The sequence below is a fragment of the Neospora caninum genome, chromosome XI (assembly GCF_000208865.1).
Source record: "Neospora caninum Liverpool complete genome, chromosome XI".
NCBI lineage: Eukaryota > Apicomplexa > Conoidasida > Eucoccidiorida > Sarcocystidae > Neospora > Neospora caninum.
In genome coordinates this window covers 356,307-371,843 of record NC_018397.1, presented here as the reverse complement: position 1 = coordinate 371,843, position 15,537 = coordinate 356,307, and the positions used below count along the sequence as shown (strand labels likewise).

Below are 15,537 nucleotides of genomic sequence, written 5' to 3'. Positions count from 1 at the left end.
GGAGAGAAGGAGCTAGAGGAGGAGAGAGAGAAGGAGAGAGAGAGGAGAGAGAAGAGAAAGAGAACGAGAGAGAGAAGGAGAAAGAGACAGACAGAGAAAGAGGAGAGAGAAGGGAGAGAGAGAGGAGGGAGAGAAGGACATAGAGGAAAGAGAGGAGGAGGGAGAGGAGAGAAAAGAGAAAGAGATCGAGAGAGAGAAGGAGAAAGAGACAGACAGAGAAAGAGGAGAGAGAAGGGAGAGAGAGAGGAGGGAGAGAAGGAGATAGAGGAAAGAGAGGAGGAGGGAGAGAAGGAGAGAGAGGAGAAAGAGAAGGAGAGAGAGAAGGAGAGAGAGAAAGAGAGAGAGAGGAGAAAGAGCAGGAGAGAGAGAAGGAGAGAGAGGAGAGAAAGAGGACAGAGAGGAGAGAGGAGAAAGAGCAGGAGAGAGAGAGAAGGAGAGAGAGGAGAGAAAGAGGACAGAGAGGAGCGCAGGGCTCCGATCGGGGTGAGGGGGCGATGGACATGGCAGAGAGGGAGAAGTCGCAGGCGCAAGAAGGCTCACTTGTACACAATGTTCTTCGCAGGTTCGTCCTTAGATTTCTCCAAGTCCCAGAGAAGCAACTGGCGATCCATGGCGACTCTGAAAGCAACGCAGTGACACATTCTCGTCATCTGTCGGTCAACATCGTCGCCGGAATTCGCAACACACATCCACAGATGTACATCTATGTGTATCCTATTGGGCTGCGTGTCCCGGCCTCGCAGTGTATATACACAGATATAACAAACAGAAAAGCAGATCTATGTTTCGACGTTTGTCTGTTCAGTAGTAACGGAGCACTCTATCTTCCCAGATATATGCATGTACAAAATAGGTATTTCCATAGTCGTCGGAATTTTGTACATCATATGCAAATGTACATGCATCCATGCATATATATGTAATATGCAAAAATGCACACGAGACGACAGAGAGATATCGCCGCCTTGATGTAAAAAAACGCATGCACAAGCCTCACGTGACTAGGAAGTGCTGATCATCGTCCCGGCCTCCATCGCGCCATTCCGCCTTGATGACGGGCTCGGCGTGCGCAGCCAACTCAATGAGCGGCGCTTGCGGCACGTCCAACCGCCACAGCTGCAAAAATGGAGACGAGTTCAAAAACATGGTCCTCTCTGCGTCCTTCGCTTTCCTTATCTCTTCTCCGCCCCCCGTTCAATGAAACGTTCTCCCCGTTTTCACGCTTCTTCGCGGCTTGTGAACCTTGCGGCGTGCGCCCGCTTCCTTTCTTTCTCCGTTTTCGCACTTCTGTCTCCCTCTCGCCTTTTCGCTCTCCTCTTTTCTCTCCCCACTTTTGTTTCCCTTCTTGCTGCTGCTCCGCGTACCTTAACGACGGGGGACGAGTCAACGATGGCCAAGAAGGTTCCGTCTGCGTTCCAGCGCAGCGAGGCGACTTCGGCCTCGCTTCCACTTGCGTCGAGAGTCTCTTTCTGTGCGTCTCCCTTTCTGTCCTCTTTCTTTGCTTCGAGCTCAGCAGGCGCAGGCTTCTCCGGAAACACCGCGAGCGCCTCCCCGCTGTCTCGCGCATCTTCCGCGTCTTGGCCTTCTCGCTTCTCGTCGCGCCTACCCTTGGGAGACGGCGCGCTGCCTCCAGTCCCCCCTTTCTCCGCTCTTCGCTCTGTCGAGTTCGCGAAGGGGACGGCAGTTGTCACGGTCCGAGGCGTCCCGCCAGACGGAGAAACGTCGCCGAGAGAGAGACAGTGACACACGCCTTCTTGGAAATCGGTGACGACGATACAGCCATCGACCGATCCACTCGCAATGACACAGTCGCGCGTCCAGTCGAGATCGATGACTCCCCCTGAAACACGAGGGGAAAAGACGAGACGGACAGCGAGGAGGCGAATGCCGAGAGAACACCCAACGGACGAAAGACATAGCGAAAAGGAAAGCACAGATACGGATAGGAATACGTGGAGAGGAAGATCCCCCAGCAGAAAGCAACGCGGAGGGAACGCGCCGAGGAACGCGTCGGAGGCAAAAACAGTGCGCGTGTTGACAGCACCCGACGTTCCGCAGAAAGCCGAAATCAGGCAAACGCACTTTTGTCCCTCTGAAAACAGCCCATAGACGCAAAAAACACTCTAGACTCCCGCATATCACGTGGCTTTCCGCCACGTTGTCTGTCTCCTGCTGGACAGCAGATTTGTTTTCTGTTTCTCTCCGGCGTGTGGGTGCGCCGAGCCCCGCTCACCTCTGTGGCGGTACGCATGCACCCTGACGAAGGAGACGTCGTTTCCTGACTCCGCGTCTCGGCCTTCTTCGCGCCGCGAACCCTCGGAAGCTTTCGGACCCGAAGTCGCCTCGTTTGTCTCGCTCTTGCTCCCGACCTCAAGCCCGCCTTTCTCCCTGGTCTCGGCTGCCTCGTCTCTGCAAAGCTTCCAAACCACGACGGTTCCATCTGCACAGGCTGCCGCGAGGTAAGTTCCCTCGCACGAAAAGGCCGTGCAAATCACCGACGTGGAACTCACCGAGAGCGACGCAACGAACGGGCTGTCCAACGGCCTCCACACGCGCACGTCTCCAGACTCGTACCCCGTCGCCACCAACTCGCCATCTCTCTAAACAACAATCGCACAGGTAGTGTACAAACACATATATATCTCTCCATCTATATCTACATCTCTCTCTCTCTCTCTCTATATATATATATATATATATATGCGTGTGTATATTGGAAGGGGGACAGACGGTTGACGGTTGTAACGGATTCGTTCCGAGTCACCGAAAGCTCCGAGTGAGTTGAAGCGCACGTTTCCAGGAAAAACAGTCACATAACGCTATACAGACAAGCGCACACACGCAAACAGGCATTGGGACCATGTATGACTACGTTTGACTATTCGTCTGCTCGTATATTTTATACGCATGTGCATAGCTGTGGACGTTTCGAGCGCCGAGGAAAGACTACCTTCCAGTGAGCAGAAGAGCCGGGATTGAGCGCACCGGCGACGCGGGGCCCATCAAGTTCGCGGTAAGGCGCAAGGACTCCGGGGCCAACGATGTTCAGAGGAAGGCGATACAGCCACGGGCTGCCCGCTGCAAAGCTGAGAGGCCACAGAGAGGAAATTGGAGAGAGAAGACAGATGGCTGACACTCGAGACATCGAGGGTGCCTGAAAAACGGTCGGCTGCACTTTCTCGCGTTTCAGCCTCTCCTCGTGCGTTCGCCTGTCAAGTTCTCGACTTCCTTCGCCCTCTCTCCGGTCCGGTTTCCACTCGCGCTTCTCTTCTCTCTTCTCTCTCGCATGCTTCCCGACCGCTCCCCGCCTCCCAGCTTGTCCTCTCTTCTGCCCTACTTTGTGACGATGAGGCACGGGTCTGCCGGACTCCATTCGGACAGCGCGCCTGCGTCTCCGTCTTGACCGGGCAGCAGCCGAATGAAGTTTTTCAAAGCGACTTTTTCTTCGCATGCATGCGCTGGGGGTCCTTCGAAGATGGTGTCTTCCCCAGTCTCGTTGCGGGCGACGGGAGGCGCGTCTTCGCTCTCTTCTTCGTCTTCGCGTCGCCCAGACAACGTTCCTCCGTCGCCTTCGTGCGGCGACTCTTTGCGATCCTCTTCCTCCACAAGGCCGCCGGCGTTCTGCACAGACCCCGTGAGTGCGTCGGGAAGCTCGCCAGAACCTGGACCGTCGCCCGCAGTCGCCCCTCGGTACTGGATGCGCTGAGCGAAAAAACAAAAACCGAAAAACCTTCACTTGTCGACTCTTTGAGAGAAGCCTTTCACCTAGCCGTGCCTCTCCATCGCCTCATCTCCCCTAAAAACCAGCTGTCGCGAAACCCCATCCATGTATCTGGATCTCCCCGCATTTCTGTCGAAGTGAGTCGACATATATATTATATATAACTATTTGCGTGCACATGCACGCACACACTGACGCCTGGCCATCATGCACGTAGATATCTTATCCCTTCCCATGAGCATAATATGCGACTTTTTTTGTTGTGTTGTGTAAGCTTCTCTGTGTCCTCCCCCGTTTCTTCCTCTTGCTTCTTCTCTGTTCGCCCTTACAGCGCGTTTTTTGCCCCGCGGTCCTCCTCCTCCTCCTCTGTTCCAGGCGCTGGCGGCAACGCTGGTGCCCGTCGCGCGTTTCCCACGGAGCGCCGAGGGCCTTTCCGCGGTTCTCTCTGCGCGCTCGTCGTCTGCCAGGAGACTCCCTGGCAAGAAGTCGAGTTCGTTTCCTGCACTCTCTGGGCCAGGCTCCGACCCGCTTTTCGCGAGGTGAGACGGCGAGGCCGCTGCCGGCGCGTTCCGCGGCGTGCCTGCGCCCTCGGCGGCGAGAGTCGCCAGGAGACCCGACGCAGCTGAGGCCGCAAGATCTTCGGAGCCTTCGCGCCGGGTCCAGCACTCGTGGCGCTTGAAGAAGGAGAACGCCTCCTCGCAGGGAATCGCTCGTCCCGTCTCATCTTCCGTGTGGTACTCGATGTAGATGAAGAGGAGGGCCTTTTGGAGAAGCGTGACGAGGGCGTTCGGAGGCAGCTTCTCCGCATGCGTCACGTGGAACGGATTCTTCGGGATCGCCGCCTCCGCCGAGAAGGCAAAGGCGGAGTGCAGAAACCCATTCTCAAGCAGGTACCGGTGAACCAGCAGATTCACTTCGTCCGAGGACAGATGGATACGCATTTTTGAAGACGACGAAAAGTGAGAGAAGATCGAAAGAGGGAGACAGCGGAAGCCGTGCTTTTTTTGCAGCCGGGACACGGCGACAGAGAGAGAGACACGGAGCAAGGCACGAGAGGACAGGAAACGAGCTTACGAGAGAAAAGGAAAGAGGGAAGGCCAAACAGGCGGGAGGTGTCGACGGCGGGACGGTAGTTTTTCTAAGGAGACAAGACACAGCTGACGAGGACGCGCTTATTCGGCGAACGACCTCGAGCAGACTTGGACTCAGACGAGCCGAAAGACGTGTCTCGCTACTGCGGTCTCCATCTTGACTTGTCTGCCAAATCGAAAAAAAGAATCGCACTCAGCCGAGAGAGAACAGAAAGCCTGTAACCAGGATGCAGACAGGAATCCGAGTCGAGGCGCATCTGCCCTATCCGGCAGAAACAGTGCGGACGGAACGAGGAAACTTAAAACCCGAAAAAAAGAGACAGCGACGCGTCGAACGTACGACGAGCACCAAACGCATCCACGCAGTCAAGGGAGACACGAAAGACCGGAGAGAGAGAAGATAAAGACAGGAAAAGGCGACGAACGAAAGGAGATTACAGGCTGATCTCTTCTCTTCACACGCGGTAACATCCGGCCTCGGAATGTCCCAGCGACGGCAAAGAGAAAAAGGGAGAGAAACACCGGAGAGAACGGCGATGACAAAGCGCGTTTCTTCCTGCCTGTCAAAGCCGAACTCGAGGCGCACCGCCAACTGACAATATCGGCTGACGCTTCCGCAGCTTCGTCGGCACACTCTTCACCTGGAGAGAAACGGAGACACTTCTTCCTTCTTTCGTCGAGCTTTCCCCTTTTTCTCGCTCCTGTCTTCCACACGCGGCCTCACGCACAGAAGAAGAAAGTGCGGGCGAGCGCGGAAGATGAGACAGGGGACACAACAACAGACGAGGGAGAGGAACAGACGGAGCGGTGAGACGGCCAGGAAGACAGATAGAAAAAAACAGAGAGAAAGACGCACGGATCAAAGGACGGAGAGAGAAAACGACGGAAAGAGCGAGGACCTCTGGTATGATGTGTCCTTTTCAGATGCAGCGGATCGTCCAAAGTGTCGGCCGGGAAGGGAAACGGCGAGAGTGAGGTCCGTCGCAACGCGCTCTCTCCATCTGCCCCTCCTCGCGATCTGTCGAGGAGCAATCGTCGAGTTCCAAAGACGCATAAGTTCCGAGAGTAAAGGCCGCGAAAAAGGTCTGTCCCCCTGTTCCGCTCCTGCTTCTTCTCTGCTTTCCGTCCCGTTTTTCTCAGAAACCAAACACGGCCCGAAAGCGTCCCTCTTTTCGCTGGCGGTCACCGTCAGGTGTCTATACAGCGGAGAAAGGCGCGAAACCATTCACAGGCCGCGAGGAAAGTTATGCTTTTCCCTTTGCAGAGAACTCAGAGAAGTCCTGGAGTCGAGGACCCTCCGCACGACCCTTGGCAGCAGATGCCGTCTTTTCCGCTTCACTTTCCTGTCGAAGAGAGCGCGCTCCGAGAAAAGAAGAGCGCGACGCTGCGGATTCTTTCGAGAGAGGCGAGACAAAGAAACGAATCAAGGGAGGATCCACTTTCTTTCAGGACATGGACGCCTCTTTTTCGCGCAGGAAGCCGCCCGTCTTGCAAGCGTTTTAGATCACCTGAAAAAACGACGCGTTCGCCGACAGCACACGCCGACAGATTCGGCCTTTACACGAACCCGGCGAAAAGCGGCCTCTCGCCAATGCGCCTTCTTTGCTTACCCTTTTTCCGGACACCCCGGCAGTCCTTTCTCCGCCGCAGCGCAAAGCGTGAGACAGGCTGCATGCGTTCTTCCTAGGTTTTTTAGGCCAGCGCCTCTCGGCCTCTCTGCCTCACGGCACAAACGAGCCGGGCACTGTCTGCGCTCTTCCTCGTCGCCGCGACTCGCGCAAAACGCGGACGGCGAAGCGGAGAATGCTGTGCTGACTCCCTGGCCACGGCCACTGCCAGAGAGACAGAGCGTCTCTCGGCTTATATTCCGTCGCCGCTCGTCTTTCTGCGTGCGGGCCGCAGGGGTTTCGTCGGCGGCGAGGGTTTTCTTAAGTGCATGCGCGAGGCCAGGCACGAGAAAATCCGGAGGCTCTCTCGACTGCGGAGAGGCTCGGCGTGTGTGGTAGACAGTCTGCCAAAGGAAGGGTTGTCGGTTTCGCGCCTTGGGTTCTCTGTTTTTTCTTTCCGTTCGGAGCGTCCAGGCGAACGTTTCGGAGAGGTATTGTGCCGTTCACATCTGAGAGGAAAGAGGTAAGTTTGCGAATTTACACTGCGGAGGCCGCCCCGCGCGCGAGCGGGGCGGCCTTCTCTTCCCCACATGCCGGCGATAGATACTCTGGTGCCCGAATCTTCTCGTCTTTGGGGCAGTCTCCTTTTGTCTTTCTCGCATTTCGCACTTCTCTCGTCGTCTTTGCACGCGTCTGATGAGGCCGGTTGGAGGCAGCCTGGAGAGTAACAACGCCGGGTCGGACTCGGGAAAATCTGGGGAAACGCCGAGGGCGGTTTCGCGACAGAGAGCGAAACACAGGGGCGTGTTCTGGACACCTGGCTGCCGAGAGAAGACGGTGAAACCCGCGAGTGCTTCAATTTGAGCAGAGAAGAGCGAAAGAAATTTCCCCTGGCTCTCGCGCAGAGCCTTTCCAAACTCCGTGGATCCCACACAGCGAACGGCCTGCTGGGAAAGACTTCCGAGGGGCGATTCAAAGCGGAACGCGGAAAAGGAGGAACTTCCGCTGGGCCCCCAATGCTGTTTTTCCCGGAAACGTGGTTTCCTCGATGTGCGAGATACGTATTTGACATGTTCTCCCGTCTCTGTCCTGGGTGGTGCGGTTTCTTCTCTCCACGTGCGTTCTGCCGTTTCCGGGCATGGTCTCTCGAAACCACAGCTCCCGCAGCATCCAATACGCTCAAGGAATTGATCAACCCCGTATTCACGTCTCTCGGATAGGCCGAACCCCGTGCCGTCGGGCCTTCTTTCTCCCTGACAAGCCGAGACCCCAGGGCTGTCCCTCCTGTCTCCATTTCGGTTTCGCACCGTCCGTCTTCTGTGCCACACGGAAAGACTCCTTCCTGTCTCTGTCTCTGTGCCGCTTCAGTGCACTTTCCGTTGCCTCTCGAGCTGCTCCGCCGCCCACTTCTAGTGCCTGCGAAGACGAGACTTTTCCTCCAGGGTGTGCACACACATCTGTGTACAGATCGTGCATGCATGTGTCGTTTTTTTCTGTCACTTTGCGTTGTGTGCTTTCCTCGTTCGTTTGCCTGGTTGTATACGTCTCCCGTTTTGTCTGTCTCTGTCTCTCGTGTGTGTTTGCAGCTTCTCTCGCGCGCGCTCTCCATTGTGTGTTTTCGCGGGTTTGTTTCAAAGATGGCGACGGCGCGCCCGCTGGTTTCCGTGTACAAGACGGAGGACGGGACTGCTTCCGGCACGTCCCTGATGCCTTCGGTCTTCCTCTCCCCGCTGCGTCCCGACCTCGTGCGCTTCGTCCACACGAACTTGGCGAAGAACCGCCGACAGCCGTACGGCGTGGCGCCGAACGCAGGCTACCAAACTTCGGCCGAGTCCTGGGGAACTGGTCGCGCCGTGTCGCGAATTCCGCGCGTCCCCGGCGGAGGCACGCACCGCGCTGGCCAGGCTGCCTTCGGCAACATGTGCCGTGGCGGAGGCATGTTTGCGCCGAACAAGACGTGGAGAAGATGGCATCGCAAGGTGAATGTGACGCAGAAGCGCCACGCCGTGGCTTCCGCGATTGCGGCGACCGGACTGCCCGCGCTAGTCATGGCCCGCGGCCACAGAATCGACGAGGTCCCGGAACTGCCGCTTGTTGTCAGCGAGAAGGTTGAGAAGGTGACAAAGACCCGCGAGGCCGTGAAGATCCTCGAGACGCTCGGCTGCGGTGCGGAACTCGAGCGCGTGCGCGCGAGCGCCAAGAAGCTGCGCGCCGGCAAGGGCAAGATGCGTGGCCGCAGGACGCACATCCGTCGCGGGCCTCTCGTCGTCTACGCCGAGGACAACGGCGTCACGCGCGCCTTCCGCAACATTCCCGGAGTCGAGCTGTGCAAGGTCGATTCCCTGAACCTGCTGCAACTCGCTCCCGGAGGCGCCCTCGGCCGCTTCTGTCTGTACACCGCGTCTGCCTTCAAGCGTCTCCAGCTTCTCTTTGGCCGCCACACCGGTTCGGGCACGGCGCAGCTGAAGAAGGGGTATCACTTGCCCAGGGCGTTGATGGCGAACGCGGATCTGAGCCGCATCATCAACTCTGAGGAGATCCAGCGGGTGGTTCGTCCTGCGCGCAAGGCCCCGCAGAAGAAGCGCGGTCAGAAGAAGAACTTGCTCAAGAACCACGCCGTGATGTGCCGGGTTAACCCTGCGGCGCGGAACTTGAAGATTCTCGCGCGTCTCTCCCAGACTGAAGGCACCAAGCAGCGCGAGTTGGTCCTCAGAAAGAAGAAGGCGAACGTCGCGGAGCACAAGAAACACCGCAAGAGCGCTCGCCTTTTCGCTGCGGAGATCCGACAGGCCTTCTCCGACAAGATGGCCTCCGAACTCGAGGCCGCCGCCCGCCGCAAGGCCGAAGAGGCTGGAGCTGTCTTGGAAGCGAGCGCCGAGGAGGAATAAGTGAAAAGCGAAAAGGACCGTTCAGGGGGGGGGACACTACCCTTGTGTTGCGGGGCGTGAAGCTGACGAAAGGGGAAGAGAAGACACGCGAGAGAATGTGTTGTGACGCGTCTCGATGTCGAGTGACAGTGGGAGAGTCGTGTGCGCGCGCGCGGCGTCAGTGCCAGTAGAGAAATCGTGAGAGAAGAAACTGAGAGGTGAAGTCTTCCGGAGAAACGTTTGCGGGAAAGCGAGAGAACAGAGCGAGGAAGCCTCACGAGCCCCGTGGCCACAAAAAAAAGTAACGTGCAGGCGGGCCCGATTGAGAGGTGTACGTACACCGGTGGGCCAGAGACGCGCGGCTGTGACAGCGTTCTCCGCGGGGTGTATAGACAGTGTGCAGAGCGTCGAGAGGCAGGGAAAGAGAAAGAGCAGAGGGGAACATTCGACTCACGGACACTGGCGGGCGAGACCCGGAACTGCACACACATGCGTGCAAGGACAGAGAACAGAGACTACGAAAAGAAGAACGACCTAACACAGGAGTTACACAAACATGCATGGGTGGACCTAACGCAGGAGTTACACAGACATGTATGGGTGGTGCACAAGAGAGACAGTGGCAGGTCGTTTTCTTTAAGCAAACACCTTTAGAGGGGATAAGAGACGAACGCTCGTTTGAGTCCTACGTGAGAGAGTCCCACCTTGACAACGCACCTTCTCGCGGGTGTATCGACACTCTGGAACGACCTACACAAAAAGCCGGCACGCGTATCTACATTCACGGGGATAACTACAGATAGATACATGTTTACATGGATTTGGGTTCTTCAGTGACTGGGGAGACGTGGTAGGACACGCAGTCCGAAAACTGGTGACTACGCTGCTGCAGTCCCACAAAAGGTAAAGGGATAAGAAAGATGCAGTTCATTCGGGGTCAGAGACTGTCACGAGCCAAACTGCCCGCATACGTTTCTATCTATGAAAGGATTCGTGCATGTGTGAAGGCGAGTGTATGCGTTTTCAGATTTAGGAGGGCCGCTCTATCTCCTCGAAGAGAGGCACCCCTTCACGTCCTGTCCGTTCGGGAATTCCTGAAACAAAAATCCCCTGCATGCAACTGTGTGTATGGCGGAACTGAAAGGCCCTATCTAGGATGCAGGCTGTGCAGGAGCGGAGAAGGAATGCACAGCACCCAGTGCATGTAGCTATGGATTTATAGTTCTATGCATGCGCATGCATGCCCCACCTCGGAACATACATATATTCTGGATACATTTATAGATGCCTGCATATACCTATATTCATATGCATATATAGGTAGATCTATAGGTATATGCACAGATGAATGGAGAAGTAGAGAGACGACCCGACACTGTGAGGGTTTTGGCAGCTTGTGCAAAAAAAATTGGAGATTCCCCTTTTCCTTCTGTTGCTCTACGGCGAGTGAAGGCGTCTCGTCAGCTTCCCGCGTGTTTGCAGCGCCTCTTTGCGAACTCGGTCGCTTGTGCGTTCCAGAGCAAACTTCGCTGTCTCGTCTCAAGCAGTTCCCGGCCTCACGACGAAATTAGCGAGGAAAGAGACGCCTGTTGGCGACTCGACACAGGTACAAGGAAGCTCACCACGAGCCTCACAAGCGTCCATGCACAACGAGACATCCCTAACCCCTGCATCTTTTTTTCTCTACCGATCTCTCTTCACATAGACATATATGTATATATATATATATATATACATACATACATACATACATACATACATACATACATACATACATACATACATACATACATACATACATACATACATACATACATACATACATACATACATACATACATACATACATACACACACCTGCATGCCTACATGCATATAGATATATAGGAATTGTCGCCGAGAAGCCTGTTTGCACAAGAGTTGTTCTTGATGTTTTTTTATCAAATTCTCTGCCTCTTGGCTGCAGAGCGCCCGGAAAAGTGCTGCGCTCGAGAGTGATCGCGTTGTCTCCGCCACTCTCGCGCATCTGCGCGGCGAGAGAGACACCCGGCCCCTTTTTGTTCCTAACTCAGCCCCGCAGCCCGCAGCGCTGCCTCGACGGCCAGGTGTCCTTGCCTGGGGCTGATTCGCCCGGCACCGAGACATTCTTCTCCTTCGTAGAGAGCAGCGATTTGTCCGGGAGCAAGGCCTTCATCCGGTTCGTGCAACTCGATCCACGCTGTCCAGACACCAGGAAGGCTGCTGCTGGAGCGCTGGTCCCCAAAGTGCCAACGCGTTCTCTCGGCTCTGCTCCCTTTGCTGTGGTAAGAAAGGACGGAAGGTCGGGAAAGAGTTTCCTTGGAAAGAACCTTCTCTGGAGGGAAGAGACAAAGACGGACGTTTCGATGAACAGCTGCACAGGCGCTCCCCGCGGCGTGCCGCACCTGCACGTCGTACACCCGGGGACTCCTGTCCTTCGTGCCTTCGAGGGCCCAGCGAAGAAACGCCAGGTCGCCGTCTTCCTTCTCGTCGCCGGCTTGGCGCCATGGCAGGACTCCCTCGCTGCGACTAGGAAGCGCGTGGAGGAAGGACGCACGCGGCGCCCACGGATGCTCCTCTTTTACCGCGTTTAAAGGGCGAAGCGGCGGCGCGCCAGAAATCCACTGGAAGTCGTCAACGCGCAAGAATTTCTGCTGGAGGGTGAGAAGGAAGGCGAGGAGATACGTGGCCTGGGACTCCGCCGCTGTATCGACACCGGCGCCCGCGGCGAGGACCTCCAACGAGTAGCCGACACTTTCCGCCACCGCTGCCGCATCCTTCATTTCTTTCTCGCTCACAACAAAGAGCGCGTTCGACGGGGGATGCTTCCCCGCCACAACCCAACGGCCTGCGAGACTCGTCGCGCCACGGCCTCCGCGCAGAAGGGGATGTGCCGATCCAAAAACGTTTTGGGAAGTTTCCGAGAGAAGGGCGGCGAGAGCGGGACGCGGGAGACGGCTCCGTCCACCTTTGCGAACTTCGTTCCCGTCCACGGCGGAGCTCGAACTCGGAGATGTCGCTCGACCTCCGTCAGTCGGCGGAGCTCGGCTGTATGTACACACGAGACCCACGGTGTTTCGGTTCCTGTCTGGCGCGTTGGGGTCTGCCCCGCCGGGCCGACTTTCCCTCTTTGATGCGTTTCTCTCGAGGCGAAGATTCGCAGTCGCCTCCTCGCCGGACGTGGCCAACGCCGGGCCCGCCGGCTCGGGGACGTTCGGCGTTCCAGGTGTACGTACACTCGACTCTGACGCCGGGGACCAGTTCTGAAGTTCTCCGGGCCCTCTGGACTGCTCGCTTCTGTCCCTCGTCTGCCTTTTCTGTTGGTTGCCGAAAGGAGCCGCACGCGAGTCCAGAGAGGAACGAGAAGAAAGTTTCCGAATGCGACCGACGTCTATGCAGGGCGTAACGCCCTTCCGCTGGCCCACAGTGAAGTTCCAGAGGCCCCCGTGAGTTCCGAGAGCGAGACAGGACGGGAAGTGGAGCACCGGGCCTGGAGAAGACCCCAGGAAATGCTGGAAGAAAAGCGACAGAGGAAGTTTGCCCAGAAAGCAGAGCCCCTGGCTGTCTCGTCGAGACGCAGTCGGCAACGCCAGACCCGCAGCGAGGCGACGGACCTGCGCGAGAAGAGGGAACAACGCGAAAGAGCAGACGATCCGGGCCAGCGAAGCGTGAAAAGGCGGCGCGAGAGAGACAAGACGGGCGAGAGGAAAAAAGCAAAAGGCGAAGGGAGAACTGCGCGAGAAGAACCAGAAAAAGAGACCGGAAAAAACCACAGTGGATGAGAGAAATGCAGCCACGAGAGTAGCGACACACACACACACACACACACACACGTGCACGGGGGCAGCGCCGGAGCAAAGCGAACTGACCACCAAAGACTTTCACGTTCCAGAAGAGACAGAAGTACGCCAATCCCTGACCTACCTCCACCTTCTCCATATCTCCCACGGGTGTCAGCAAGCGTCTCAACTGTCTCTGCGACAGCCCACTCAAAAAATACGATTGGTCTTTCCGGCGATCCTTTCCTCGCAACAGCCTGGTTCTTCTGTCTCCTCGCTCATCTTCTCTTTCGTGTCCTTCGCGTTGTCCAGACCTCGCTGCCTCTGCGTCATGAACAACTCGGGCGTAATGCCCAGACGCCACCGCGCCGGTCCAGCACGAAGACCACGCGGAGGAAGGCCTCTCTGCGTTTTTGGCTTCGCTCGCTTTGTCTCCGTTATGTCGTGAGAGGTTGCGGCGGTTTTCCCGACCGTCCAGGAGGTCGAGGAACGCACCGAACTTCACTCTCTGGTTGCACCACCAGTCCGGGTTGGGCGTCAGGCCCTGTCTGCATGACAGAAAAGAATAACGGGCAGAAGAGACACATAACTTGACGAGAGAAGAAGAGAGGCAGACACTCGAGGAGAAGGACGTAAGGCGACAGCGACGGGGCGCGAGACGGAAGCGGGAAGCATCAACCCAGGCCGCAAGCGAAGGGGCCCAACGAAGACACTGAGAACGAGGAAAGGGAACACGGAGACACAGGCAGAGAGAAGCCTTATTCTCCGTCGTCGGTTTTGTTCGGCTATGCCGTGTGTCCCGCCTTGGTCGCACGATCTGCGTCTCGCCTGCAGTTTGGGCTCCGCGCACCTTGCCTCGTCGAGCAGCTGCTTAACCACGCCTTCCCAGTAAGCTTCTTGGAGCGGGAGGACCTCGAGAGGCACGCGCGCTTGGCGACAAACCTGCTCGGCGAAGGTCAAATCCGCTCTCCAGCCGCACGCGCGGCCTGCCTCGGGAAGCGCGCTTTCGCCGGTGTCTTCGCGCGGGAGGTGTCTAGACACCAGCAGATACTCTGGCAGCCAGATTTTGATGAAGAAAGCCCGAGGCGAGAAGCCCCGCTGCTGGAGCAGACGGAGAGACACAGACGAATCGACTCCGCCACTGAGTAGCACGGCGATCTCCTCAGACAGCGGAGGGGCAGCGCGCCTCGCCTCTGCCTCCGGCCCAGAACTTTCTGAGGAGGACGAAGAGAGAGGCGACGACGAAGCGAGGGCTCTGGCGAGGGAAGACGGCGGAGCTCGCGGACGGCATGGAGACGAAAGAGGAGACGAGGGGAGAGTGACGGCTTCCTTCTCTCGGTTCCTGCTGCGAGGATCCGGGACGCTCTCGAGCTCAGCTGTCGGCTTTTCTCCTTGTCCTGGAGGTCCGGCCGGTTCGTGAGACCTGTCGGAGTTCTTCCTCTCCCCCACTTTTTCCTCGGCCGTGCATCCTGTCTTCTCTTCCTGCAGGCGGCCGAGCTGGACTCGGACTTGCCGTTGAATTGACCGCAGCATGTGCCCGAGACCTTGCGGGACAACGAGTCGGCGTTTCTCTTCATCCCTCGCCCTCCGCCTTTCTTCTCTCTCTCCGTCTTCTTCACCCCCCTGTTGCACTTCGTCGCCTTCGGCCCGGCCTTCTTCCTGAGGCTCTCTTGCGCTGCGGTCTGCCTCTTTGCCAGGAGACCTCAACGTCGACGGCGCCTTCAGCCCCGCCTCGCGCAGGATCTCGTCCGTCGTTAGAGCGAGAACCGTCTCGGGCGCACAGCCCTTCAGGCCCGCAACGAGGACCGACAGCCAGCCTCGCACGAGCAGGGAGTCTGACCATCCTCTGAGATCCACGCGCACCTCGCCTCTGTTCTCTGTCGTGAGGCCGACAGCAGGAGGGAGAGGGGTTCTGCTTGCGTCGCCGTCGCCTCTGCGGAGCGAGTGACAGTCGGAGCACGAAGAAGAAAAAGGCGAGGGGGAAGACGGAGGACCAAACCCCGAACGCTTCTTCGGCGTCTCCTCTGGAGCTTCTTTTCCGCGTGCGAGGGCGCAGTCGCGTGGTTCTCTTGCATCTTGAGACGGCCGGGGCTGCAGACGGACGCGGATGTGCACGAGAGCGGAACAGCCTTCGACTCTCTCCCAGGCTCGCGGATTGTCTTCTGTTTCCTCGTCCGTCTCGTTACCCTCGTCCCGAGAGGATGTCATAGACGCGGAAGACGAACACGAGGCGGAAGACGGGGACCGAGCCGCCGTATCTTTCACTCGACGGAGGGGGAGACACGACGCCAAGGAAACAAGTTTCTCGAACACTGCATGCAAGTCCCTCTGTTCTCGCAACTCCGAAAGTAAAGCACGAAGACGTGGAGGAAGAAAACGAGAAGGGGGAGGAGAGGGAGAAGACGGGGAAGAGGGAGAAGACGGGGAAAGGCACGAAGAGAGAGGTCTCGGAGA

The 15,537-nt window shown here is 57.4% G+C and overlaps 3 protein-coding genes across 3 annotated transcripts in view; 1 reads left to right on the top strand and 2 right to left on the bottom strand.

Moving 5' to 3' along the window:
• NCLIV_053590 (WD-40 repeat protein, related) overlaps positions 1-4,662 on the bottom strand; it is a gene marked incomplete at both ends in the record, with an annotated part of 5,789 nt that extends 1,127 nt beyond the window's left edge. Inside the window, 7 exons of the mRNA XM_003884911.1 lie at positions 541-618; positions 998-1,116; positions 1,365-1,840; positions 2,234-2,600; positions 2,951-3,086; positions 3,338-3,702; positions 4,051-4,662. Of these exons, the coding sequence (XP_003884960.1) occupies positions 541-618; positions 998-1,116; positions 1,365-1,840; positions 2,234-2,600; positions 2,951-3,086; positions 3,338-3,702; positions 4,051-4,662 (2,153 nt within the window). The remainder of the gene's footprint in view (positions 1-540; positions 619-997; positions 1,117-1,364; positions 1,841-2,233; positions 2,601-2,950; positions 3,087-3,337; positions 3,703-4,050) is intronic.
• A 3,394-nt stretch (positions 4,663-8,056) lies between these two features.
• Positions 8,057-9,307, top strand: NCLIV_053580 (50S ribosomal protein L4P, related; the record flags this gene model as incomplete). Its single annotated transcript, XM_003884910.1, has 1 exon — positions 8,057-9,307. The coding sequence occupies one exon, from the start codon at positions 8,057-8,059 to the stop codon at positions 9,305-9,307; it is 1,251 nt and encodes a 416-aa protein (XP_003884959.1).
• Positions 9,308-11,349: 2,042 nt separating this feature from the next.
• NCLIV_053570 (putative tRNA methyltransferase domain-containing protein) lies at positions 11,350-15,291 on the bottom strand (the record flags this gene model as incomplete). The annotated part of the gene is made up of 3 exons (XM_003884909.1): positions 11,350-12,918; positions 13,229-13,631; positions 13,934-15,291. 3 exons carry the CDS (start codon positions 15,289-15,291, stop codon positions 11,350-11,352), a joined length of 3,330 nt encoding a protein of 1,109 aa, XP_003884958.1.
• Positions 15,292-15,537: the final 246 nt, after the last annotated feature.